The 24,923-nt window shown below is 52.7% G+C and overlaps 2 protein-coding genes across 2 annotated transcripts; both read left to right on the top strand.

Moving 5' to 3' along the window:
• Nucleotides 1-91: 91 nt before the first annotated feature.
• NCLIV_033380 (hypothetical protein) lies at nucleotides 92-14,881 on the top strand (the record flags this gene model as incomplete). Its single annotated transcript, XM_003883534.1, has 19 exons — nucleotides 92-266; nucleotides 701-973; nucleotides 1,711-1,802; nucleotides 2,255-2,387; nucleotides 2,903-3,619; nucleotides 4,252-4,333; nucleotides 5,000-5,543; nucleotides 6,179-6,421; nucleotides 6,786-7,330; nucleotides 7,909-8,048; nucleotides 8,762-8,939; nucleotides 9,402-9,559; nucleotides 10,330-10,497; nucleotides 10,984-11,221; nucleotides 11,871-12,070; nucleotides 12,511-12,833; nucleotides 13,468-13,634; nucleotides 14,000-14,074; nucleotides 14,746-14,881. The coding sequence occupies 19 exons, from the start codon at nucleotides 92-94 to the stop codon at nucleotides 14,879-14,881; spliced, it is 4,587 nt and encodes a 1,528-aa protein (XP_003883583.1).
• Nucleotides 14,882-17,443: 2,562 nt separating this feature from the next.
• NCLIV_033370 (conserved hypothetical protein) lies at nucleotides 17,444-23,857 on the top strand (the record flags this gene model as incomplete). The annotated part of the gene is made up of 13 exons (XM_003883533.1): nucleotides 17,444-17,749; nucleotides 18,334-18,484; nucleotides 18,898-18,956; nucleotides 19,514-19,555; nucleotides 19,880-19,982; nucleotides 20,248-20,438; nucleotides 20,748-20,891; nucleotides 21,123-21,225; nucleotides 21,870-21,911; nucleotides 22,285-22,369; nucleotides 22,936-22,992; nucleotides 23,227-23,276; nucleotides 23,751-23,857. The coding sequence occupies 13 exons, from the start codon at nucleotides 17,444-17,446 to the stop codon at nucleotides 23,855-23,857; spliced, it is 1,440 nt and encodes a 479-aa protein (XP_003883582.1).
• Nucleotides 23,858-24,923: the final 1,066 nt, after the last annotated feature.

The following is a 24,923-nucleotide window of genomic DNA, read 5'->3' as shown; positions in this document are numbered from 1 at the left end:
CCCAGCACAGGGCCAGACTACTCTGGTTCCTGTCCGTGCTGAACCCCAGTCAGAAGCCTTACCAGATTCGTCTGAGCAGCCTGGCCGCAACATGAGCACAGGACTTCCATACCGATCTGACAGTGAGCAGCAGCCCACGCTTCCCGAACCGGCTCCTGAGTCGCAGAGTCAACGGGTTTCCCAAATTTCTGTCGACGTGCCGAGCGCTCCGCAGATGGATGAAACGCCTGTCGAGCCATTCAACTTCACAACAGGGCATCTCTACTGTAAGATAACCTGCGGAAGCTAGGTGTGCGAGCCTGCCTACGCACACCGCTGAAACCGATTCCGCCTTTTGTTGGGAAGCACGTGCGCCACACCAGCACCTGAAAGGCACACATCCTACCTTTAGTTCGCTAACGTCTTATTGCCGTGGTGTAACTCCCGTCGGTCGTGTAGGGAGGTGAAGCAGATGAGCAACTGAAACATTTTTACCAAATTTGGGTAGACATGCAGCGGGGCGTCGTTGCCAGGTTCGTTGTCAGGCCATGATATTTTGCACAGGGTACACGAATAGAGCTCTCCCCTGTTGAGGCGTTTTCCCGCGGTTGCTATGATGCGTAGCTGCAACGAAACCATGCACAAGCCGTAGAATGCTGGCGTTTACGCTGCGTTACCTTGGGACAGCTGCTGCCTGTCTTAATCTGTCTTGCTGCTGCAGCCCTTGTGCGGCGTTACGTTACGCGGACAAAGTACGAAGAGCTCGAGTTGCTGAATGCTTACGGCGGAGTTGAGGCCTTTGAACCAGGCCTCGTTACCAGCTTCCAACACGGTTTAGACGTTTCGGAAGCTGCGGTCAAGCCGGTGTCTCCTAAGGCAGAATTCAAGCCTATGTCCCCTCGAGCGGCTCCACCGATGGATGAGGCTCAAGAACTCCTCCAGAAACGGAAGGGAGCATTTGGCGTCAATATCCTCCCCCAAAGGCGGCCTACTCGTACGCTCGGCCCTCCGTGTTTCTAAAATCGTGTCTCTTCGACAAATTACTGCCTCCTGTCTGTTCCTTAGATCGAACAACATGAGCCTTCCTAATGAGATTCGCCACCGGCAGGAAACCATGACTGCCACCTAGACGTATAAATATATGTATATATATATATATATATATAGGTACTTATGCCTGCGTCGACTCTTTGAGAGAATGTGCCTATCTCTCTCAGTTTGTACAAGGTCGACTACAAGTTGACACACAAGTAGATAAGGAAGGGAGACACTGCATAAAAAAGTGAGCACTTGCATAGAGACGACTCTGGGTAACTGGATCGAAAAAAAGGCGGTAGACAGTAGACAGGTACCTAAACATCAAATCAGTGAGGGGTTGCTAGACATGTAAGTCATAGTGTGGTGTGACGTCCTGCCGGAGACAGGAAAGGCACACGCGGTCGCTAGACGCTTCGAGACCGCTACTGGGTACCGTCACTGGAGAAATATCACGCAACTTTTTCTTCTGCGATCTGCTCCCAAATCTCTTTTCGTTTACCTCAGCGATCGCGCCATCGCTCACGCCGCGGCTCCAAACTAGCCCTTGCTTTGTCGAAGCCGTCCGTTGTGGTCTTCTTCTTGCTCGTCCGATAATGCTGGTTCTGATGCCTGTGCGGTGCTCCTCACAGCTATTCGTCTGTTTGCGTCTTCTCCGTCCTCACCGTCGCACCGTGCCTCTCTACTGTTGTTCAGCCTTCTGGCGGCTCTGCGTTGAAGCCGGTTCGGATTTTACGTTGCGGATTCTAACGCTTTGTGGACTCATTTCAATTGTCTTAGGTGTCACGGTAAGAACGAGGGAACCGTCCCGCGGGCGACATTCCGTTCCGTTCAATTTCCAGCATGGAAAGCGGTTCGTTTCAAGGCGTTTCCTGTTCTCTCTTGAAGCAATTGCGCATGGCTGCGAAACGGGCTTCTCTCGATCCCGGACATGCACACTTACTTAGGAGTGATCTCTCTTATAAACGCGCGCACACACACACACACAGAGCTAACTGTCTGTACAGTTGCGTGTTTCCCTACTCTGGCCCTGTCTGAAAACGTTACGTCCGTTGGATGAAAAAAACGGCCTTTTTTGTTCTTTCCCTCGGGAGTAAATTTACACTCCGTATCTACATGCACGTAGGTCTGCAATCCGTCTGCCTAGTTTTAGGATTTGAACATGCACACGCAAATTCCCTGGTTTCCCTCCCCACTTTGTCCCGGATGTCGGCTCCGTTCTCTCCCTGAAACGGCGCAGCTCGGCGAACACCCTGAAGTCGAGTGGATTGAGGGCTTCGCCATTTGGGTCGCCGTCGTTGTCGTCATCGCCGTCACCGCTACCAACGACTGGGTCAAAGAAAAACAGTTCCGGAAACTTGGAAAAGTGAAAGGTACAAACACGCATGCATGTCGCTCTCGTGAGGCTCACCGAGGCCTGCCAGTGTTCCGATCTACGTCCACATACAAATCTATCCTATATATCTGTATCCACCTCCTGTTCGCAGCAAATCGTATGCTCATCAGCATATATCTATATCTACATAGAGTTATATGTCTATATATATATATATATATATATATATATATTATGTATGAATTGAGGCCGGAAACGCAGTCCGTGTCTCCAGGGACTTGGGAAATCTGCGCGGGCGAAGGTGGGTCTGAATATCGACGCACATCAAGACTGGCACGTACACAGAAAACGGAGCATCGCGTCCAGACGTTTCCGCTTTGTCCTGCTCCGTGGACCGCAAATCGAATAGGCGATGGGGCTCCAGAGTCACTGCTCTGGAGACGCGAACCTTTTGTCTGTGGCGGCTTGGGGCAGCCGCGTTTTTTCTCTAAACGCCCCCGTTTCTGCGCGCGTTCTGCGCCTCTGTCTCGTGCTGTCCCTCTCTGTCTCCAGATGACAGACTCTGCCGCGTGGTGCGGGCTGGGAAAGAACGGCAAACGCCTGTGGCCACGCTGCTGGTCGGCGACATTGTTCGCTTGGAAATGGGAGACGAAGTGCCTGCAGATTGTCTGCTGGTGGCTGGAGTCGAGGTCCGCGCCGACGAGTCGGCGCTCACGGGCGAGTCTGAGGCGATTTCCAAGGAGCCGCCCAAGGAGTGCTGGGCAGCGGTCGAGCGCTTGCGCGGGGCCTCGCCATGTGACCGCGCTGGTGCGGGAAAAGAATCTCGAGCGGGAGAAAAAGGGCCGGGGAGCGAGAGAGAGGCGCGGAGGGGGACGGTCGGCGAGGACGCCCAAGACGGCCAACCAGAGAACCAAGGCGCAGGAGACATCAGAGAAGACCACGCGACGGAGGAGCCTGCGGAGTCGCTGCCTGCGTCGCCGACGCCTCGCGCGTCCTCTGCTTCTTCGGACAGGCAGCGCGCGAGTTTTTTGCGGAGAACCACACGCACCTCGTCTTCGCTCCTGCGAGGCCGAAGAGAGTGCGCAGAACAGGCGCCGAGTGCGACGGCCGCGGACCACCACGCCGTTCCTTCGCCGATTCTCCTCGCTGGCACCGCTATCGTCGGCGGGAGCGGCCGAGCGCTCGTGCTCGCAGTCGGCACGCACTCGCAACAGGGAGAAATGTACAAGCAACTCACGGCGTTCGACGCGCAGCCGACGCCGCTGCAAAGTAAGGATGCGAAACGCTGGAGGCGCCCCAGACCCACAGCCGGTCACAGACACAGACAGCGCTTGGGAGTGGATTCACATGTTTATTGTCGATTTATTGTCGACCTTGGCGTGTTATAAATATATGCATGCAAAGGGTCGTGCAACGGTGCCGCTTGACGATGAAGCGAACGCGACAGAAAACCTCAAACGCATGGACCTGCATATATATATATATATATATATATGTAGACGTAAAAGCAAACGGAGGTAAGACAGAAGGTCGCCTTCACATATATGTATGTGGGTATGCATGTATGTCTATACATGTACGCTCAAATCTCTCTCTCTCTCTCTCTCTATATATATATATATATCTTTGTGTTTTGGTAGAGAGCGAGGCAGCGTTTCACTGCAGAGCCCGAGTGAACGATGGGTTGTGAAGGAAACCCCTTTGCTAGGTGATGCGTGAAATGCCTTGGTGCGCCCCGTGGAGAGATGCTGGTTGAAGCAGAGATGTACAGACAGCACAGGGTGTACGCGCTCGTGGAGTTCGCTAGCTTCAAATGCATCGAAACAGGTAGACATTGCCACGCCTGGTTTTCTGGTTCTCATCGAAGAGCGTATCTTGTCTGAACTCGTCCTGTGCGGTAGATAAGTTGAATGCTCTGGCAAGAGATATCGGAAGGATTGGTTTCATGGCCGCCTGCCTGACGCTTTTCGTCCTCTTTCTCCAGTAAGTAGAGCAGGAAAAGGCCCTCCCTTAAAAAAAGATACCTAGCTATCGGTTTCTACCTATAACTGCAAGTGCTCCCATATATATATATATATATATATAAAGCCACGAGACCGCCCGCATGCAGATGTGTATGTGTAGATGTATGTCTTACGGATGATGTGGGTACTTCACTACTCGACTTGAGAGCGTGTGTGTGGAGCCGTTGTCTCTTGCCGCTCTTTTTCGTTGCTTATCTAGGTTCTTTCCAATTCCTCCTTTTCCCTCGTTTTTCCTCCCAGATGGACCCTCAGACTAACTTTCCGCAGTGCCGCCGGCAAGGGGCCAGAGGGACGCGTGTGTCTTTGTGGCCGTTTTCTTCCCCTCGTTCATCTCCACACACACACACACACACGCATCTCAGCTCGATGCATCTTCTTTCCTTTTCTCTGTCTTCTTTCTCTCCGCTCTCAAACGTAGACCACGCCGTACGTCGCTCCCCCCTTCCCCCCAATCTCGCTTCGCTGTCGCTCACCAAGACCCAGGCGTTCCTCCGGAGCGTCTTGAACCACAGGGATTCCGAGATTCCTCCTCCCCCGCACCGCCGCCGCACGTGCGTGTGTCCTGTCCGGTTTCGTCTCTGTCGTTTGTTCATCCTTTTTTCTCGAGCCTTTCCTGTTTGCGCAGGTACTGGATTTTGTACGGTCTTCTCGCGAAAGACGCGCGGCCGTCTGCAGGCGCCATCGGCCGCGAGCACGTGGACTTCCTGGTCACTGCGATCACCATTCTCGTGGTAGCAGTGCCAGAGGGCCTTCCTCTAGCGGTGACGATTTCCCTCGCCTACTCCATCGGGAAGATGCTGAAGGACCAGAACTACGTGCGGCGCCTGGCGGCCTGCGAAACCATGGGCGGGGCAAACGAGATCTGCAGCGACAAAACCGGGACGTTGACGAGAAACATGATGAGTGTCGAGGCTGCGTGGAACGGGACAGACCTCACCTACCGAGACGACGAGTTGTGGAAGACGTGGAAAAAACGCGGAAGAGAGATCGGCCAGCGCGGCCTCCTCCTTACGAGCGACGCCCGCAAAGTGCAGAACAGAGCGCGACCGCTCACTCCCCACCAAAACCCGAACGAGAAGGGAATGGAAAGCGCGACAGAAGACGGCAGAAGCAAACCCGCAGAGCCTGGGCCCGCACGCGGCTCCTGCTTTCCTACAAAACACCTCCAGGTAAGCGACGGGGACACAGAAGAAAGGTAAAAAAACCCTTTGAAAGCGAGAAAGGGAGAGCAAGAGAGAGAACAGGAGAGAGCAAGAGAGAGAACAGGAGAGAGCAAGAGGGAGAACAGGAGAGAGCAAGAGATAGAACAGGAGAGAGCAAGAGAGAGAACAGGAGAGAGCAAGAGATAGAACAGGAGAGAGCAAGAGATAGAACAGGAGAGAGCAAGAGATAGAACAGGAGAGAGCAAGAGAGAGAACGGGAGAGAGCAAGGGATAGAACAGGAGAGAGCAAGAGAGAGAACAGGAGAGAGCAAGAGAGAGAGGCGAACGAGACGAAGCAAAGGAGGGTCGAACGAAAGAGAAGAAGCAAAAAAGAACGGGAAGGAAAGAGAAGGAAGAGCGAAAAGAACACGGCGACAAGAGAACACAATTGCCGGAGGTGTTGATCCTAGGCGAAGCCTCTGTTTCACCGCTGATAAGTTCCTTTCTGGATTTTCAGGCGCTGCGACTGGTGCCCCTGCCCCAGAGCGTGTGTTCGTCTCTACTCGTTTGCCCGTTTTTCCCTGAGCGGTCGGCAGTGGGTGTGCGGGCTGCTGCGATCTGTATTTTGTACTCTCTCCCTCGTCTCTCTCTCTGACGCTCAGATCTTGATGGACAACATCGCGTTAAACAGCACGAGCGTTCTGGAGAGAGAAACGCGGTCGACTGTCGACTCCTCCGTGAGGAGTAGATTGATTTCTATGGCGAGCAACAACGTCGCCAAAACGACTGCCGATGTCACCAAGCAAGTTGGATCCCCGACGGAATGCGCCCTCCTGGAGTTTGCTGGCGAGATGGGCTTCGACTACGAACGCATAAGAGACGAAAAAATTCTCGAAGATGCAGACGTAAGTTCGGTTCTTTTCGCCTTCTTGTCGAAAGGGCTCTCACCTGTCTCCGCGCTGTTCTTGCCGTCGAGCGCCTGGTCGGTGCTGTCCTGCTCTTTGCTTTCTGCGTCCTGTGATGTGTCTCTCTCCTCTTTCTCCTTCTCTTTCTCCTTCGGTTTCTCTCTCCCTCTCTTTCTCTCTTTTTCTCTCTCTTCCGGTCGCTCTGTGCTTCTCTCTCCTTTCTTTCTCCTTCATTTCTTTCTCCTCCCCTTTCTCTCCCTTTTTTTCTGCCGCTCTCCTCTCTCCCTTTCTCTTCTGCTTCTTTCTCTCCTTCGCTCTCTCCCCAATATACCCTCTGCCTTCCCTCTTTCGCTTGCTTTCTCAGTTGGTCCATCGCGAACCGTTTACCAGCGACAGGAAAATCATGACGACGGTCGTGCACGCGTGGGACGAATCAGCCGAGGCGCATTCGCCGAGTTCGAGTTCCTCTTCCTGTTCCCCAAGCGCGTCTTCTGCAACCCAAGATTCTTCCTCTTCTTCTTCGTCGTCTTCTGCTCTTCCTTCTCTAGCGCGGCTTCCTTCTTCTCGCCGGCGCACGCTGCGCGTCTTCGTGAAGGGCGCAGCAGAGACGGTGTTAAAGCTGTGCACGCATGTGATTGTTCCACTTCCCGAGGACGCACCAGACGGCGCGGATCGAGGGATACCATGCGTGGCGGCGCGCGACGTAGCCCCTCTGGATGCAGAGAAAATCATCGCAATTGAGCGCGAAATCATTCACAAACTCGCTGGCGAGGCCCTACGAACGATTTGCCTCGCCTACCGGGACATCCCCGTAGAAGAAGGCGACACAACCTGGCTCCAGGACAGCGAAATCCGACCCTTCAAAAAAATGGAAACCGGCCTCACGTGCCTCGCCATCGTCGGAATCAGGTACCACGGCCACAAAACCCAGACAGCACACACCTGCCAACGCCCACATATATAAACATGCTTATGTATATATATATATATATATATATATATATGTATGGATGGATATACACAACTCTATACACGCACATACATGTAGGAATATACATATATATATATATATGTATATATATATATATATATATGCCAATTATATAAATACACATATATGTATGTGTATAGGTAGAGATATGATGTGTGTATGCAAAAAAATTGTTCATTTGAAGAAATTGACGTTTTTGCTGCGAAACAACGGTAGCGGCGGTGGCGTTTTGTCTGTGGAGTACCTGCGTTTGGGGAGCAATTTGGAAGCATTGTCGTCGACATTTTCCCCTGGTCGCCGGGATGCCTGGTTTTCGCTCGACTGACAACCCCGTTTTCCGGGCAACGCGTCCGAGGCGCCTGCGGCGCCTGCGGCTTTGCACGTCTCCGGTCTCTCTGCCTTCATGTGTTCGCGTTTTGCTTCTCTTTCCGTCCCCAACTTCTCTCGCGCTGTCTCTCTCAGCTTTTTCACCAGGCGTGTTTCCTTTCCCGCGCAGGGACCCTGTTCGCCCTGAAGTCCCTGCGGCAGTCTGTGCGTGTCAGAATGCGGGCATCAAAGTGAGGATGGTCACGGGAGATAACATCGAAACGGCGAAGCAGATTGCCATCAAATGCAACATTTACCACCCCGAGAAAAGTAAGAGACGGATACGCGCTCTCTGTCTCTCCTTTGCTGGCATGCATGTGCAAGAAAGAAAACCGCGCGTGCTGTTTTTGAGCTGGAGCCGCCGCGCGGTCACTCTGCGGCTCTGCAGTTTCCCCCGGCCGGCGAGTGTGCCGATCGACGACGCGCGTAGCCAGAGCGACGAGGCTGCGGGAGCGTCTGCCTGGACTTTTTGCCCAGTCCCTGCATGCACATCGACCGTGCGTATTTCTCTAATCTCTTGAAGGTGTGCAAAGGCACATCTCTGCATATATATCTCTACACAACCGTACGTCCCCTCCGTGGTTCTGCGCCTCTGTGTCGCCATGCAAACTTGTCTACTCCTGCGCATAGGCCAACATGAAAGCGTATCCTTCTTGTACGTATATATATTTACATGCATGCATGTACACATGCATGCACTCATATATGTATATATATTTACATGCATGCAGCCCCGTGCCTATTCTCACGCACATACATATGTATATATCTGTATATATGTTTATATATATGTATATATATGTATGTATATATCGACTCGTATGATTCACTCCTACCAAATTCCCGCCCAGAGACACGCAGATCTGCATGCGCATACTCTCCAGTGTTTTTCTTGCTAGAATGGGGGAGCAAACGGCGTGGAAAGGGAGCGATCTGTCCGGCTTCGGGACGTGTTTCGCGGGTGTGGTTTCTGGTCTTTTCAGAGGGATTGGCGATGACAGGCCCCGAATTTAATGCGCTGGTGGGCGGCGTCGTTTGCAGCGCGTGCCGGACGGCCGTCTGCGATTGCCCGCGGGATCCCACCGAAGAGAAAAGGACCGGCAAGAAGATGCGCATCGACGTGATCGCCTTCCCCGAAGCATTCAACGAAATTGCTGACAAGTACGTCAGGAAAATCCTCTCTCCAACTTGACCCTGACACAAAGCACTAACTCATACACAGGCACACATATGCACGTAGAGATCTATCTATCTGTGTATCTAACTATCTGTAGCTACCTATAGCTGTCTATAGCTATCTATAGCTCTGTATAACTCTCTGTCTACAGGATCTACCTATCTCTCTGTCTATCTATAGCTATCTAGAGATGTCTATATCTATCTATCTGTCCATCGATGTATCTATCTATGTATGCATCCATAGATGTAGATACACATCTGCGTATTTTCCTCCATAGGTGCGAAAATACTCAGTTGCGTGTTGGGGGAGTGTTGCGAGAGGCGCGGGTCTGTGCGGTTGGCAACAACGTGGAATCTTATTCGCCGTTCCGCACGTGAGCGGCGGCGCTTGGTCCGGACTCGAGCGTTTTCCCTTGACTCTGTTTGCATTTGCCCAATCTGCAGTCTCGAGGTGCTCGCCCGGTCTCAGCCTATGGACAAATACGCCCTCGTTGTAGGACTGAAGGAACTGCGAGGGACAGTTGTCGCAGTGACTGGCGACGGCGCGAACGACGCACCTGCTCTCAAGAAAGCCGATGTGGGTTTTGCGATGGGACTCTCAGGTGGGTGTTTCTCTGATGCCACGAATCTCGAAAAGCGGTGTCCTCGTCGCACCCATCAGGGCGCGTTTCAAGTCCCCTGTCGAGACTTCTGAGGCCTTGGGCTGTCTGGTATCTCGGCGCATCCACATGTCTGTATCTCTCCTCCGGGCTGCTCCGCTTCGAGATCACCCGTTCGACGTGTTCGATGTCATATCTGTTTCCGTCGCCTCGCATACCGCTAACTCCTTCCCCGCGACTGACTCCACAGAGTCGCCTCCTCACCTGCGCACTTGTCCCTTCCTAGTTCTCGGTGTGCCGCGGAGACGACTTCCAGAGATTCTCTGGTGAATGCAGGCACATGCCGTATGTTCATACACATATGCTTTGAGTTGTCTTGGTGCAAAAATGTATAACAGAGGAATACTTCGCTCTGTTCACACTCACCTCGATACCGACCAATATATATATATATATATACATACATACATACATGGGCCTCCCCATATGCCATTCCAGGGGGATTCTGCACATACATACACAAGTATATATGCAAAGATATATATATATATATATATATGTATAAATGCATGTGTATGGACGTAAGGATGGTAGTAGGTACGCTTGCGTCCAGGCGTTCTGCGATTTCACAGGGTTGTTTGTTCGTCATCTATGTTCTTGCAAACAAGAGTATTCCACAGGAACTAGGAACTAGCGCCCGTGGGTGTTCGTTGCTGCATGTGCCGGAGAGGAGCCGCCTGAATGCCAGCGAACGTTTTTTCGGCGCTTTGCAGGAAAAGAAGTTGCGAAGCAGGCAGCCGATATCGTCCTCCTCGACGACAACTTTGGCAGCATTGTGAAGGCGGTGAAGTGGGGAAGAAATGTGTACGACAACATTCGAAGGTTCCTTCAGTTTCAACTAACCGTTAACGTCGTCGCTGTCGTTACAGCTTTCCTAACAGGTATGTTAAGGTCTTGCTTACATCGTGGTGCCTACGTTTTCGCCCTCTCGTCTTTCTCGTCTTCTCTTCCTCCTCGTTTCTCCGCGTTTCTTCCTCCTCGTTTCTCCGCGTTTCTTCCTCCTCGTTTCTCCGCATTTCTCCCTTCTCGTTTCTCCGCGTTTCTTCCTCCTCGTCTCTCCGCATTTCCTCCTTCTCGTTTCTCCGCGTTTCATCCTCCTCGTCTCTCCGCGTTTCTCCCTCCTCGTTTCTCCGCTCTTCCTCCTCCACGTTTCTCCGCTCTTCCTTCTCCGCTCTTCTTGCTCCGCTCTTCGTCTCTTCTTTTCTTCTCCTCCCTCAGCGTGGAGGATAGAAAAACGTGAACAGAGTCGTGTAGCGTCTGAAGTGGCGGCAAGGGTTGCCGCGAAAAAGAACTAGATTTTTTTCGTTCGTGTTCCCCTCGTGGAGTTGCTGTGCCGCTCTTCCCTGCGCGTCTCGTCGCTTTTGCAGCGACGATGATCCGCGAAAGTCCGTTGACAGCCGTGCAAATGCTGTGGGTGAATTTGATCATGGATTCGTTCGCGTCGCTCGCGCTCGCCACCGAGCCTCCGACTGACGAGTTGCTAAACCGAAAACCTCACAGCCGGAATGATTACCTCATCAGCAAGGCAAGCGCGACTACCGAGAAAACCCCTTTGTCCCCCTTCTGTGACACAAACACCCAGACCTGGGGCGCCCTCCGGAGAAGGTTCCCACAAAGCAGAAAAAATGAGACGAGACGCAGCGGGAAAGTGCACGATGTGCCCGTGTTCAGCTTCACCTTTTCCCATTTGTTCATGTCTATCTATGCATATATATATATATATAAATATACATATATGTGTATATGTGTATATAGACATATATATACATGTATATATGAATATAAATATACACATATCTACATATAACTAAACATATATACATATATACGCATATATACGGGTAGGTATACAAAACTGGAAAACATAGTATGTATATATATATATATATGTACTTATTTATACGCGTGTGCGAGACGGAGAGTCGGGCGTCTTGGAAGTTGCGCGGGAGGTACAAAGTTTCTTGTACAAGTTTCTTGTGATGTTTTTGTACGTGGCATGCACCCAAAGCAGTGAAGGTCAGTTGAAGGACATGCCTGCCAAAAGAAAGTTCTCACGTGCAACGGGTTGCACGTGCACACGTATAGATGGTGAGGGTTGTGGCATCTGTCTCTATAGATTGCAGATGAAATCGTGCTGAGAAGGACATCGCAATGCGTTGTGTCCCATATAACACATAGATAATACATATGTATGGATGAATCAATTTGGGTGCGTCTGTCTTTTTTCGGTGCACTCCTTGATCTCTCGCAACAGGGGGGGAGGCTCCTGTCTCTTTCCTTTGCTCGGCGCGATCGCGCAGATCATGTTCAGAAACATCGTGGGACAAGCTGTCTACCAACTGACCGTCATGTTTCTGCTGATTTTTGGAGCTGACCGATTCGTCCCCGAAAACCCCTGGGTTTACCTCTCTGCCGAAACTCGTCAGGAATTTCCGGAATTTTGCGAGTTCAGCGGTGAGGCTCGGAAGCCCAACACAGAGGGACTGAAAACGACAGGGTCTCTCCAAAAGCCTAACCCTCTAAACGCACACATACCTACACACGCACGCGTGTACCACACACGTCTATAAACATAAAAATGTCTTTGCAAAAGGTCGTTCGCTGCGCTGGGTGCACGCCCCCACTGTGAGAAACAGCGCAAACATCTTTTTCCTCGACATCTCTGAGACTCGCGATTCCCCTCCATATATATATATATATATATATATGTATATCCAGTTTCTGTGTGTATGTCACAGCGTCAATATAGGTATAAGGCGCATGTGCGTTCAGGTTCATGTGTCGAGCAGGCGACGAAGAAAGGCGTTCAGGGATGCCCGAGAAGCGCCCCTCACGGTTGGGTTCGCGTGGGTTTTTGTCCTTCTCCTTTGTGTGTTTCTGCTGCCTGTGTTCAGACTGCACGCCAGATGCGACTGGTCACGCCTCGGGAACGCTCTTGAGGTCGGGGCGTCGCTACTTTCTCTTTTCGAATGAAGAAGATTACGCGAACCGGTGGCGAGTCGACTTGGGCGCGTCCAGACACTACACGCTGGTGTTCAATGTCTTTGTGTTTATGCAAATCTTCAACATGATCAATGCTCGCAAGATCAACGACGAATGGAACGTCCTCTCTGGGGTCCTCCGAAACAAAATGTGGATCTTCATCGCCTTTTTCATCTTCACCGTCCAGGTTCTCGTCGTGGAATTCGGCGGCCTCGCCCTGAGCTGCCACAAGCAGGTGCCGACTCGTGCACCGAGAAAAGCGATCCTTTGTATTACCTTTATGGTGCCTGACATGAGTAGTATCGTAATAGTTTCACATATCTTCTACTTACACTTAAAGGGTTCTAGTAACCCTGCAGGTGCCGACACACAACGAGAAGCGAAAGAACCGAGACACGGGGGGCGGGGAGAGGGAAAGAACAGCGAAGTCGAGGGGAGAGAGGGGACGAGGCACGAGAAGAGAAGAAGAGAAGAAGAAGCAACAGCGGGGAGAAGTGGAGATAGAACAGGACAGAAACAGGAAGATCACACAAAAGAGAGGGAGAGACGAAAGGGAAGAGACGGGGACGCGCTCGAGGCAAGCAACGAGAGTTTGCAAGGAGGCAACCTCAGAAACGATCCGAGTTCGGCTCTGTGACTGCTCGAGGTCGTGGTCTAGGGGTTTCAGCGAGGGCCTCGTCTTTGTCGTCATCGAATGTGCAAAATCAACCTAGAAAGATAAACATGCGCCTCGTGGCATCACGCTCGCCTTCTCGCCCAGTTGTGGGCTTTGGACCCTCCGCCTCACCGATATCCCCACAGAACGGCTTCTGAAAGAAAAGGCTTCCGTTTTTCTTGTTTCGTCCTCTGTCTCTGCCGGGAATCTTCAGGGACTGACGGCGGTTCAATGGGGAATTTCCATCGCCTTTGGCGCCGGCAGTGTCTTGGTGGGATTTCTCCTTCACCTCATCCCCTACACCTTTTTGCCAGAGACAGGAAAGAAGGAAGTCGATTTACTTCACGAAGGCCCCTCCCTTGCTCTCGCATCTCGAGGAAGGTACAGCCTCACGTTTGATTCAGTCGTTTCCCGCAAATGCATAGATCCGTGCACACTCGGCACTCTTTTTTCCGCATCTCCACCGCCGATGCCCTCTCTCATGTTCTTTTCCTTTGTCGCCGCCTGCTCGTGTTGCTCGAGTTCTTCGGTGTGTTCTGCACGCCTAGATAGGAAACCTATGCATGTTTCTCTTCATGGGTGCACTTCTGAGCCTTGGCCGACTTGAAATCGATCTTTCGAGAAGTCTCCGCAAATCCACGTATTCTCGGGTTGTGTACAGACGCCTGGGCTATGTTTGCAACGGTCCGAGACGTGATATCTTTTCCTTGCCCCTGTCTCCATTGCCTCTCGCTCGTCTTTGTCAGGCTTTCTTCCGAGCGCTTGTCAGTTCGCCTAGGTGGTGGCTTAGGCATGACATCTGAACAAAAGCGCGCTCTAATGTAAGTTTGTGTGTTTCTCCCTTCTTCCTACAAAGATGCACCCTTTAAAATGGAGAGAGTTTACCGAGACAGAAGTGCGCGAGGCGCACGAAACAGGGGAGAGGCCTCCCTACCCTTGTAATTGTCTTCTGTCATATGAGGAGGGAGCGGACCCGAGGGCCTACAGGCGGGGAAAGAAGATCTACGGGAACGGAAAAAAGAAACCGCAAAAAAGCCTCACCTGGTGTAGGGTCGATGCTTAACAAGAGAGACAGAAGCTAATTGACCAGGGTTGGAGGAGGCACACGAGTCAACAAACACGAAAAACGAGAGAAGAAACTCTTCTAAATGGCCACATCAACAGACAACCTGTCCGAGGCGGGCACGTATGGCTGAGCGTGCGGATGTAAAAACGTCTTTATGCTCAATATTCGACAGTATGTTTGCGTGCGCCTCTTATGTCAATGCATGCCTGTATGTATCCAGTTTAGTTATCCGTAGTATTATTATGCTGCGGGAAAGTGACCGTTTCCTTTAACAGAGTGGAGAAGCTACTTTCTGAGTTTGAAGTTTACTTTGGATCGGTTGCAGAGTGTGACGGATCTTTGTGCGGTGAAGCTTGCTAGGGTGAAGCCCACCCTACGATGAAAATGGTCCTTGACTGTTTGCACTTGCGATCTTTTGTTTTGCAGCGAACGTGTCGCCGGAAACGGAAGCACCTCTTTTGGTGGCGCAGGCCGCTCTTTCAAACCCGTGAACTCCGCGGTTAACCGGTCCACTATCAAACCTCCGAAGCCGATATTACGTCAGACCGCCACGATCGTTTAGGTTCTTGCTCTGACTAATACGTTCTGTACAGGTCATTGTCGAGGGTCGTCTCTATCTATCCAACGTTCTAGGTTCGGGCGTTTGTAGAATTGCACACGGATGTGTCATGTATATGCAGATGTCCGTCGATTCCGCCTGAGCTGTCCACCTCTGTGCATTTCGACAGCCGTGCCAGTAACCTTGCGTGCACATATCCCTCCAGAGATTCATTTGCATATCTGGGGTCGTATATAATACATCCACGTGTACAGGTCAATATAAATCATGAAGCGTGCAAAAACCAACGTGTTTGTTGGTTTACTCGCCTCCGCATGTATGCCGAGGTCCAAGCGATTGCGGAGTACGCATTTGCACAATCTATATCTGCAGGTGTACACTTGAACGTTGCGTTTTTGCGCTCAAGTGCGTCGTTCTTACATGCTGATCGAATTGAGAGGCGGAAACTGAAACATATGCAAAGCCCCATTTGGCAAGTTCATCGTGCTGCATTACGCACAGTGAAAACGTTGCGCTTCTCGGTGTCCCTTGGTTTCGACAGAGCATGATCAGTGTGGCATTGTGGACATTTTAACACGTAGCTCTGCTCCACCAGCGAGGTGGTTCTATTTGTCGGATGCAGTTGCGATGGGCAGGACACAAGAGGCGGAAACCTGCTCTGCCCCGTGCCGTCTGTTAGGCATATGACTAGGTCAGGCTGTGTTTTGTCGGTACGGGGAACTTTGCTTCGCTTTTCTGAAAAAAGCCGGATCGGGTTCCTTTTGCCAATTCCTGCTCACCCACAGCCGCATTTGTACTTCTCCAGCAACGCATACGAGAGCCTCTATCCACAGACTGAAGAAAAGAACGAGAAACAGGCGGCGTCGAGGACCAGGGACATGAGGAGCGCCGTGCAGCTGGCTCGACTACCACATTTTTTCGCACAGTTCGTGAGACCACGAACGGCGTCCACACAGTAATTTCCTAAAAATGGAAGCAGGATCCGTGTTGCCATGTAAACCAACGTGGAACTGTTTTGTGGCAAAGGTGACCAAGAAAAGTACGCCCACTGGCGTTGTCTTCTAGATCGTTTCCCGTCTTTTTTTGGCTGTTCAGTCGATGCCGTTGCGCGGGAGTTCCGCTTGTGCACATCATGCTCCCTTGGGAAGCGAGATTTCCGTCCTTCGTACCAAGGAAAAAAGCTCAAAAGCGAGCCCGACCTTTCCGTTTCTCGAAAGTGCACGCACTGTCATGCGTTTTTTCTCTGGAAAATCAAGCAAAGCGTGGACAGACGAACCGAGCTACACAAGTTGGCATGCCGCTGTGTCGCTCGGCCGCCGCCCGCCTCTCATCGCACTTTTCGCGAGACCTCGCGTATTTGTTCCGAACCATTTCGAAAATCGGACCAGCGCTAGCTGATGGTGCCTCGCGTCGATTAACCGCTCTTCTATTATCTGCGCCAATCCATCTTTTCTGCTTTTTGTCAAGAATTCGCACGTCCCGACAGACCACATCTGATGTGCTGCTCGCCCAGCCAAACAGCCGGTCGATCAGCTTTCTCACCACTGAACAACACACACGGCGGTGCTCTGTGTATCTCGCTGGAAAACCTGCGCCGTTTCTCCCTTTCCTATCCTTCCCCGTGGTGTGCATTTTCCGTTTCTGCCGGCATTGTGGGTTGTCTGTCCTTCTGGCCATCCAGCACACGGCTCCACCACGAACCCTCCAGGGAGTCGCTGGCAACCGAAGTCCTACAGATTCCCACGCGTCCAACAGCTTTGTCCATTTTCCCCGTATCCTTCCGAGGTCTTCCACAGCTGGGTTTGATTCCCCGACAAGCGAGAAGGCTTTTGTGGCTGTCCTCGGAACATTCTTCCCTTGCCGGCGGCAGGAGCTCCGGCCACCCGCGAGCCTGGGCTGTCCTCTGGTTTGCGCAGGGTTTTTCGAGTTCTCGTCCACTTCCGGTCTGTGAAAGCTTTTCCTGAAGTCTTCCAACGACTTGAGTTCTCGCCTCTGTTGTTTTCGTGTCCGTCCCAGACGCGGGGTTAGCGGTCGCTTTCCAGATTTTTCGGCCATGGTGACGCTGGCAGCGCCTCCACCGGGCAGACAGACCTCTTGCTTCGTGTTACCTCTTTCGGCTCTGCATGAACCTTTTTAAACGCATCTCGCCGCCTGCTGTGTCCGTAGAAAAGGGTTTCTTTTGCTTGTTCTGAACGGACCTTTGGATTCCGGGCGAAACGGCATCGCTGGCTTGGGGGCCGACTGCCGTTTTCCTGGTGGCAGAACATGCGGAAGAGAATGGCGGCTGCGCACACCGAGCGGCGGGTTGCCGGTGAGTTGGTAGCGATCTAATGACCGCCCGAGCTCGTCAAAGTGACGGATTTTGTCTTCTCGCTTCTCCCGAGAGCGCCTCTCTGGACGATCTCGCTCAGCACGGCGCCGCCGCCCCTCCGCTGGCAGGTTTCCCTCGTGCTTCTTCGAACTTCCTTCGCGGCTGCGCGTTTCCAGGGCCAGTCGGGTCTGGAGAAGACGCGCTTTCGCGCTTTCGTGCTTCCGGCTTTTTCTCCACGCACATCGAAAGACAAGATGGGGGTTACAAAACAGTCCGTTTCACAAGGGCCCCTCAGCGGTCCTCGGAGACTCCCGAGATTCCCCCGGCCTGTGTTTTCCTCGATCGCCGCGCCCGGAAATCTTCCCTTCCTCCTCCTCCTGTCTGTGAATTTCCTGGACTTCTCGTCTCCTCTCTTTCGGGGCGCCGAGCCGCACGCCCTCGTCCTGCACGCAGCAGCGAAGAAGGTTCTTGGCTTGGCGAGAGGAGGAACCTACGAGCCTGTGGCGGAATTCTGCTTCACAATTCCAGAGGGACAAAAAGGTCGAATCATGGCGCAGACTGTAAGCGCGTTCTGTCTTTCGTCCTGTGGTGACCGGGGAAGCGACTCGAGAGGGGCTGGCGAGCTTCCCAGTTGTTATGATGACACAAAACTCTGCCTGCGCGCGAGCAAAGAACCCATTTCGTCCCGTTCCCTCTCGTTTTCTCCAGAGGGCATTCGCGCATGCCCGCCAGTCTGCAGCGTTCGCGCGCCCGGCTGTCTAGACAGTGCGAGTGCCGCGGTGGACTCACGTGTGCGCACCGAGGCCTGGCTCTTTTTTTTCGTGCTCATGTTTCACGTTTTTCCTTTCGCGGTTGCAGATGCGCTACATGCGCTGTACAGGTTTTTCATCGAAACTCGCTCTCGGTTGGTTTCCGACTCCGATGACTTCCCCAAAACATGGAAGCAGCGCGGAGACGTGTCAGTCGATACAGCCGTGGTGACCGGTCCTTGCATCTTTACAAAGATGTTCTCTCTAAATCCGTTTTCCTCGATTTGGCCACGCAGGGCGCACCACCGTCTTCGGACGCCTCATCCCGCTGGTCGTTGCGCCCTGTTGCGCTCCACAGCCTTTTGAATCCCCTTTCGCCTTTCCCTTTTTTGCAGATGGTCAGTGCTACTGGACACGAGCTGGTGATCCTCAACAAGACGGAGAGCGAAGTCCTCGCAGGGTTGCACCACGACTTGAACACTGGCGCAGACGAAACGCCGATTTGTCACCAACTCATCAAAGGCGCCCGCGTCCGGGAACCCCTCGGTGAGAAAGAGAGAAACTCACCTTCCGTTGTCTCGGCTGTCTCTCTCTCGTCGTTTCCTTGCCACTTCCCCGTGCAGCTCTGCTGTGGGGCCGTGTGTTTGTGACATCGCACTTGCCCTCAACCTCAAATCCCCGTGATCGACTCAGTCTCCGGCAATCTCCTTCCCTCGGTCGTGTTGTCCCTGCCGCTTCACTTTTTCGGCCAGAACCGCGTTTGCTTCAACGCCGCCTCTCTCTTTCTGGTTCCTCCTGCTGGGTCCCCCGGTGCTCTGCGGCGCTCTTCGCGTTCGCCATGATCCGCGCCTTCGGCTGCCGCTCCGGGCACTGGCGCGCATGCGTTTGCCTCGCCTTTGGAGCGCTCTCTAGTCTCGCACTCTTGTCTTTTTGGGGTTTGCGATGGCTTCTCTTCGCAGTGGGAGGCGTGCCGATGGAATTCGAAGGCAGTGTCCCTTCCCTCTACGCGATGGATCTCGTAGGTGAACATTCGCTACAGCGTCTCTGCGGCCTATTCAAAGATGGAAACGAAGCAGCGACGCAGTGGCGAACAGAGCGACACTGCTGGAAAACCTCAATCGGAAGACGAGTCCTCTCGGCTCGACACTGTTGAGCCCGTTTCTCCATGCATGCGTGGGCGTATCTCCTCTCTTCACGAGAAAAGGATACATGTGCACATCTACTGAATTGTTCATCTATCTGCATGCGTGTTAGTGGACTATATCACTCCATATATACACATATGTATATACACATACATGCGCATATTTTTGTATATGCTGACATGTTTCTGCCGACAACAACAGGAGGGAAATGGCGCTATTTTTGCGCACGCATGTACCCACACGTGTGCACCTCGCGATCTGTGTTTTTCTGGAGCTCTCTCTTTGCGTGGTTCTCGTTTTGTCGCGCCGCGCTTTTTTCTGGAGTCTCACCTCTGGCCTTGCGGTTCCCGTGACTGCGGAATTGTTTAAGCTCCGGAGACACCGGAAGCGAGAAGAAAAGATGAGGCGGCCGACTGTTTGTTTTTCTCAGTCGGTGGACTCCAATATCAACGAGCAGCACATCACAGTCTGGGTACGTCCTTGGCTCTGTCGACGTTTTACATGTCCTCGCTTTTCACCGGTCTTCGTTCTCTCAGGCGCGCCGTTTATTAGACGGCAAAGCATCGACAGCAAAATCGAAGCAGGGAAGAGAACAACGTTCATTCGTTATTCTGCGTGGTGTGATCCCAAGCGAGACAAAAAGCGCCCTTACCACACACATATATGTATATACCTCGTCCTTTTTTTGAAGACTCAATGTGTTCGTCTCCTTGTCGTTTTCTCCCTGGTGTGTGGTTTCGCTAGTTCGTTCTGTCTTTTCTATTTCGTCCCTGTGCGTTGCGGCGTCTCTGCTCAGATCACCAGATGCCGGCACAACGCACCTGTGGACGCGATGTACCACCTGGAGTTCACCAATCCCGGAGGCTTCTGGGAGCAACACTTCTCCTGCCAAGACCAAGGTGAGAGCGCTGTTGCGGCGGATGCAGTCTGAAGAACGCGATTGCATGCGAGCCAGAACGCGCATGCAGAAAGCGGGACGCCGCCTGGTCTGTTTAAAACTCGCTCGTATCCTTCATTTGGAGATTGCGAGAAAAAACGGTTCGGGGCTTCAAAAGGGTTTGACAGTCCCTGGCCAGTTCCACGCTGCATGCAGACAAGAATGTAAACAGCTGCGTTTTCCGGTCTCAAAGCTGGCGCCGTTTTCCCTTGCGACACTTTGTATAGGTCTCCTGCCTCTGTACCTCGTGGCGCTTGTCTTTTGCGGAGTGAGCGGCCTGGCGAGTTTTTCCACCTGGCGAGCGCTCGATCGAGGCTCGTCGGCGCCCTCGTCCCTCGCAGCAGGAAGTTTGTGCGCCGTGGGTCTGTTCTCGCTCGCCGTCCTCCTCAACGCCGTCCATCTTTTCGTCTACGCGTCTGTAAGGAGAAATTCGCGTAGTGGAAAGGTCCGGAAGTCTCACGCTTCCGGTCTCGACGCGAGATGCGACACATTCGTAGTTTCAGTCTTTCTGTGGAGGCGTTCAGAGCATATGTGCTTCTCCATATCCATTTTTATCCGTCTAGTATCTACCCAGGTATCTCTGCATCTCCCGTGTATCTGTCTCTACAAAATTTAACTATGAAAAATGTATCTATTCACAGATCTATCTATCAGTGTGTGGATGTTCACACATGTGTACCGGCCAGGTGGCTCACGCGCAGATTCCTCTTTGTCTTTTCCTTTGCAGGACGGAGGAGGCCTGAGCGTTTTGAAGTTTCTCTCGCAATTTTTTGAAGCTTGCATGCGCTGCTTGCTGTTCGTTCTCATCGCCTCGGTGGCGACGCGTTCGACTGCGGGGGGGCCAGCAGTTTCTCAGCAGTACCACGCTTTGGTGAGCATTCGTTGTCGTCGTTTTGGCGTCTCACAGCGGGCGTCCTCGCTTTTCGTGTTCCGCCCGTGGATCTGTTGCCACATCGACCGCTTTTTTTTTCTGCTGTCTCCAGGGCGTTTACTCTGTCCTTCGTCTGGTTCGCGCTTTTGTCGTTTTTCCCTCTGCCGGGTTCCACGCGTCGCCGTGTTTGTCTCGTCCCTGTTCTTTTGTCTCTTCGCCGCTTCTGAGCAGGCTGTGATGGCCGCGGCTATCTACGCCGCATGCCAACTAGTTTACAACCTGGCGGAGTCTCAAACCTACAACAGTGTCTCTGCCTACGCGTGTCTCCGCACAGGTAAACCTCTCTCGTATTCCGCCGAGAACGCGCTACTGTCTCTTTCCTGCCAAGCTCTTTCGTTTTCGGCTCTCCCTGTCTGCCTCTCTCTGCTGGTCTTCTCGCACCGTTTCTTGTTCTCGCGTTTTCCCTAGCCTCGGCCTTCTCTGCGCTTCTCCCTTTCCTCTCTTCCTTCTCTTTCCTGGCTTTCTCGCTTTCCCTCTCTTTCTCGCGGTCCTCGCGCGTCCTCCCGCTGTGTGTCTGTGAGTACGGCTGCGTCGTCTTCCGCCTCGCCGCGCTCCACGCTCACGAAATATCGCTCGGGAATGTTCCGGCGCCGGCTGTGAACAAAGGACTCGACTGTAGCTGAGGAGGCGCACACATGTCCTCTTTCCTCGCGTCGCCGCTGCTCCGTGTCTGAGAGAGGCAGGGGAAGATTGGGGGGACAGAGACAGAAGGTACGCGCGGGGCGCGGGACGACACACCGTTGCAGAGAAAGAATCGGAGACAAAAGACGAAAACGAGAGCGCGAGGACGACAAAAACAGCAAGAGCGGAATGTGCCGTCATATCTCAGTAAGGGAAGTGTGCGAAACACGTGGGCAGCAGAGAACAGTTTCCCCTTGTCTCCCTGTGTTTCTTTCATAAATTCTCTTTTTCCCGCAGTCTGGGGCCTGCCGTTCATGCTAGGAAACGTCATCGCCACAGGTGAGCAGGCAGGCTTCGTCATTCTCTTCTCTTGGTTGTGCAAGTCTTCTTTCTTCTTTTTTTCTCTTCCCTCGCTGCATGCGCGACACCGGTTTTTTCTCGCGTCCTCTCCCTCCCCTCCCTCGTTTTTCCTGCACGTTAGAAAAGCGCCCGGCGCCGCTCTCCCTGAACTCCGCTTTCCAGCAACCGCGTCTCTGTTTGTGCCTGTTCACTTCTCCGGTTTGCGTGCCTCTTTCCTGTTTCTTTTCTCTCTTTCTTCCGTCTCCTGTTCTCCACTCCCGTCTTCCGGCGCACTCTTCTCTACACGGCGTGTCTCTGGCTGCCTCTGTGTCTGAGTCTAAAAGGCACGTTTTCTTTTTGTTTTCCTCCTCAGGCTTCGTCCTGCTCGTCTGCGTCAACAATGCTCTGTTCACTGGAGACTTGGCCAGTCGACGCTTTCAGACCAACTTCGCGACAGGGTAAGAGTCCTTTTCCTGGAGCTTCAAACATTTCTAAAGTTTTCTTCGACCGTTCGACAGAGGGCCCGAGCGAGCGCCCGCGCTTGCCCCGCAAGGTGCACACTCGAGACCACACGGCACAGACCGCAGCCGCGAAAAAAGGCAAACCCAAAAGACGCTCGTTGCGGTCTCTCCGTGTGAAGGAACCCCATATATCTGCTTGCTCTCTTGAATGTTTCTTCTGAGACGCACTTGAACCGATCTTTTGCATAGGTATGCTTCTATGTGCAGAAGAACACGCGTACGCGTATCTCTCGCTCTACCCATCTATATATATATATATATATATATATGCATGTGCTTGTACGTAGATCCTTTCTCTTTCCACAAACCACTATATGTATGTATATATATATATATATATATATATATATCTAATTACACACATCCTCGTTTACATGCATTTCGTTTCTTTTCTTGGTTGAGGAACTGCTCGTGGGCGTGTCTGTGCGTTGCAGCGTGTGTGCGTGCGCCACTCTGCTTCTTTCCATGTTTGCACGTTGTGTCCGGCTGCGTCCCTGTCGCAGATGCCTCATCTACTTCGCGGTGCCGCTCGTCCTTGTCCTGGGCACGAAAGGCTCTCCGTGAGTTTGGGAAGACCACGCGACTGGGTCAGGTCGTCGACTCCTTTTGCTTTCTGAAGCTTCCTTTCTTCGCCAGCTTTGCTAAATCCCCTTTGCTTGCTTGCGCTCGCCAGCCGCTGGCGTCGTTGCGTGCTTTCTGTCGCGGCGTTTGCGTCTGTTTTCGCGGGGCTGCGCGCGCTCATCTCTCGTCTCTCTCTCTCTCGCCCCGCTTGGGCTTCTCCATGCGCTCTCCAGGTTGACTGACACTGCAACGATGCTGCTCGTCGAGTTTTTTGCGGCTCACGGTAGGGCCTTTCTTCCGGTCGAAAGAAACGCACAAACGGCGGTTCGCCTCCATCTCGCCGCTCTCTCGTTTTCAGAGTGTTCCCCTCTCAACCACTCGTTTTCCCTTCTGGGCGCTCGTGACGGGTTGCTCTGCCTGAACAAAGCGCAAGTGTACCTGCATCTTCGTCCAAGCGGTGGGGGATGTGGCGTCTCAGCAGTCACCAGCCACACGTGCGTCAGATGCGTGAGCGGGGGTCGAACTGAGAGAAAGACAGTCGGGTCGGAAAGAGACAAGGGGCCGCGATTGCGTGCGCAAAGTCACTCCGAAGGCAGACTGGAGAAACCTGGCTACCCACGCATAGGGCAGGATCGTCGCAAAGCTCTTCCTCGGGGTATACGTACACCCAGCGATCGCCGTTTCACGCGCGTGGTGCGTCTTCCTTCTTGCGTCCGTTTTAGTTCTTTCTCCTTTTCTTCGCGTGTGTTTCTTTCAGTTTTGCAGCGACTTTTGTGTCGGCCGACAACCCCTGCCTCGCTCGGGTCGGGAACCAAGGGCCTTCCAGCGTCTCTCCACGAAGCTCATCCGTACACCGGAATTTGAGATCTTTGTCAAGTTCGTTTTCGTTCGTCCCGCATCTCGATGCCTCGGAGGTGCACAACAGGCTTTGTCTCTTCTCCAGAGTCTTGCCTCGCGCTCAGTCTCAACCTTGCGTTCTCTCGCCCGGTTTTTGCTCTCTCTCTCTCTGTTTCTCGCCTAGACGTCTCTCCCTCTCGCTCTTCCGAAAACGTTGGCCCGCCTCGATCTTCCAGCTCTTTTTCAGAACCACATTTTTTTCAAAGACATCTACTCAAAGGTGTGAATGCCCACACATATTTATACGTGTGGGCATGCATGTATGGGTCCTTTTACATGCGTTTCTCTGTAGATTTGCACGTTTTGCGGTGTGCGTGCATCAACGGCAGATACAAATGCAGATTAGGGAGAGTGGGGGGAAGCTTGGAAGCCGCAGGCGCATGTCATCAGGTTCGCGCTTGTTTTTTGTAAACAGAAGGAACTGCGCGTGCTTTTAAAGTTTCTCTTTCTCCATGTCACATGACACCCTGCGTTCTCCCATTTTCCTGTCTGGTGTCGAACAAACCGAAAAGAAGAGCCTCCACGGAGCGTCGGCAGCATTTCCTGGCTTGTGTGCTGCTCCTGGCGCTCTTTCGCGAGCGAGAAGAAGGAAAAGGAAGATAGAAAAGAAAAGAGATCGAAGCGAAGAAGCGAAGGACAGGAAGGCGAAAACACGTGGAGAGAGGAAGGTAAGGAAAACGGAGGGCTGAGAAGGAGAGGAAAGAGAAAGAGCGCGAGAGACAGGTTGCTCCACGTCGTACAGAGCGAAAAACCGAAACTCGGAAAGAACGAGGCGGTTGTGTTTTGAAGAAACACAAGTTCTTCGAGAAGGACGCCCACCAAAAGTTCGTGGACAAAACACGCGCAGGTCACCCCTCCGGGCTCTTCGAAAGCGAAAGCCGAGACCGAATCGCTTTTCAAGCAGCCAAAAGAAAAAGAAAGCCAGACGGCCGGAAACCCAAACGACGTGATACGGTCCTCTCGACTCGCAAGATCGACAGGGGAAACGCAAAAAAAAACATATTTCGAGATCCGAAAAACCAACCGCAGGAGA

Source organism: Neospora caninum, chromosome VIII, assembly GCF_000208865.1.
Source record: "Neospora caninum Liverpool complete genome, chromosome VIII".
Taxonomy (NCBI): Eukaryota; Apicomplexa; class Conoidasida; order Eucoccidiorida; family Sarcocystidae; genus Neospora; species Neospora caninum.
This window is presented reverse-complemented; position numbering and strand designations above follow the sequence as displayed.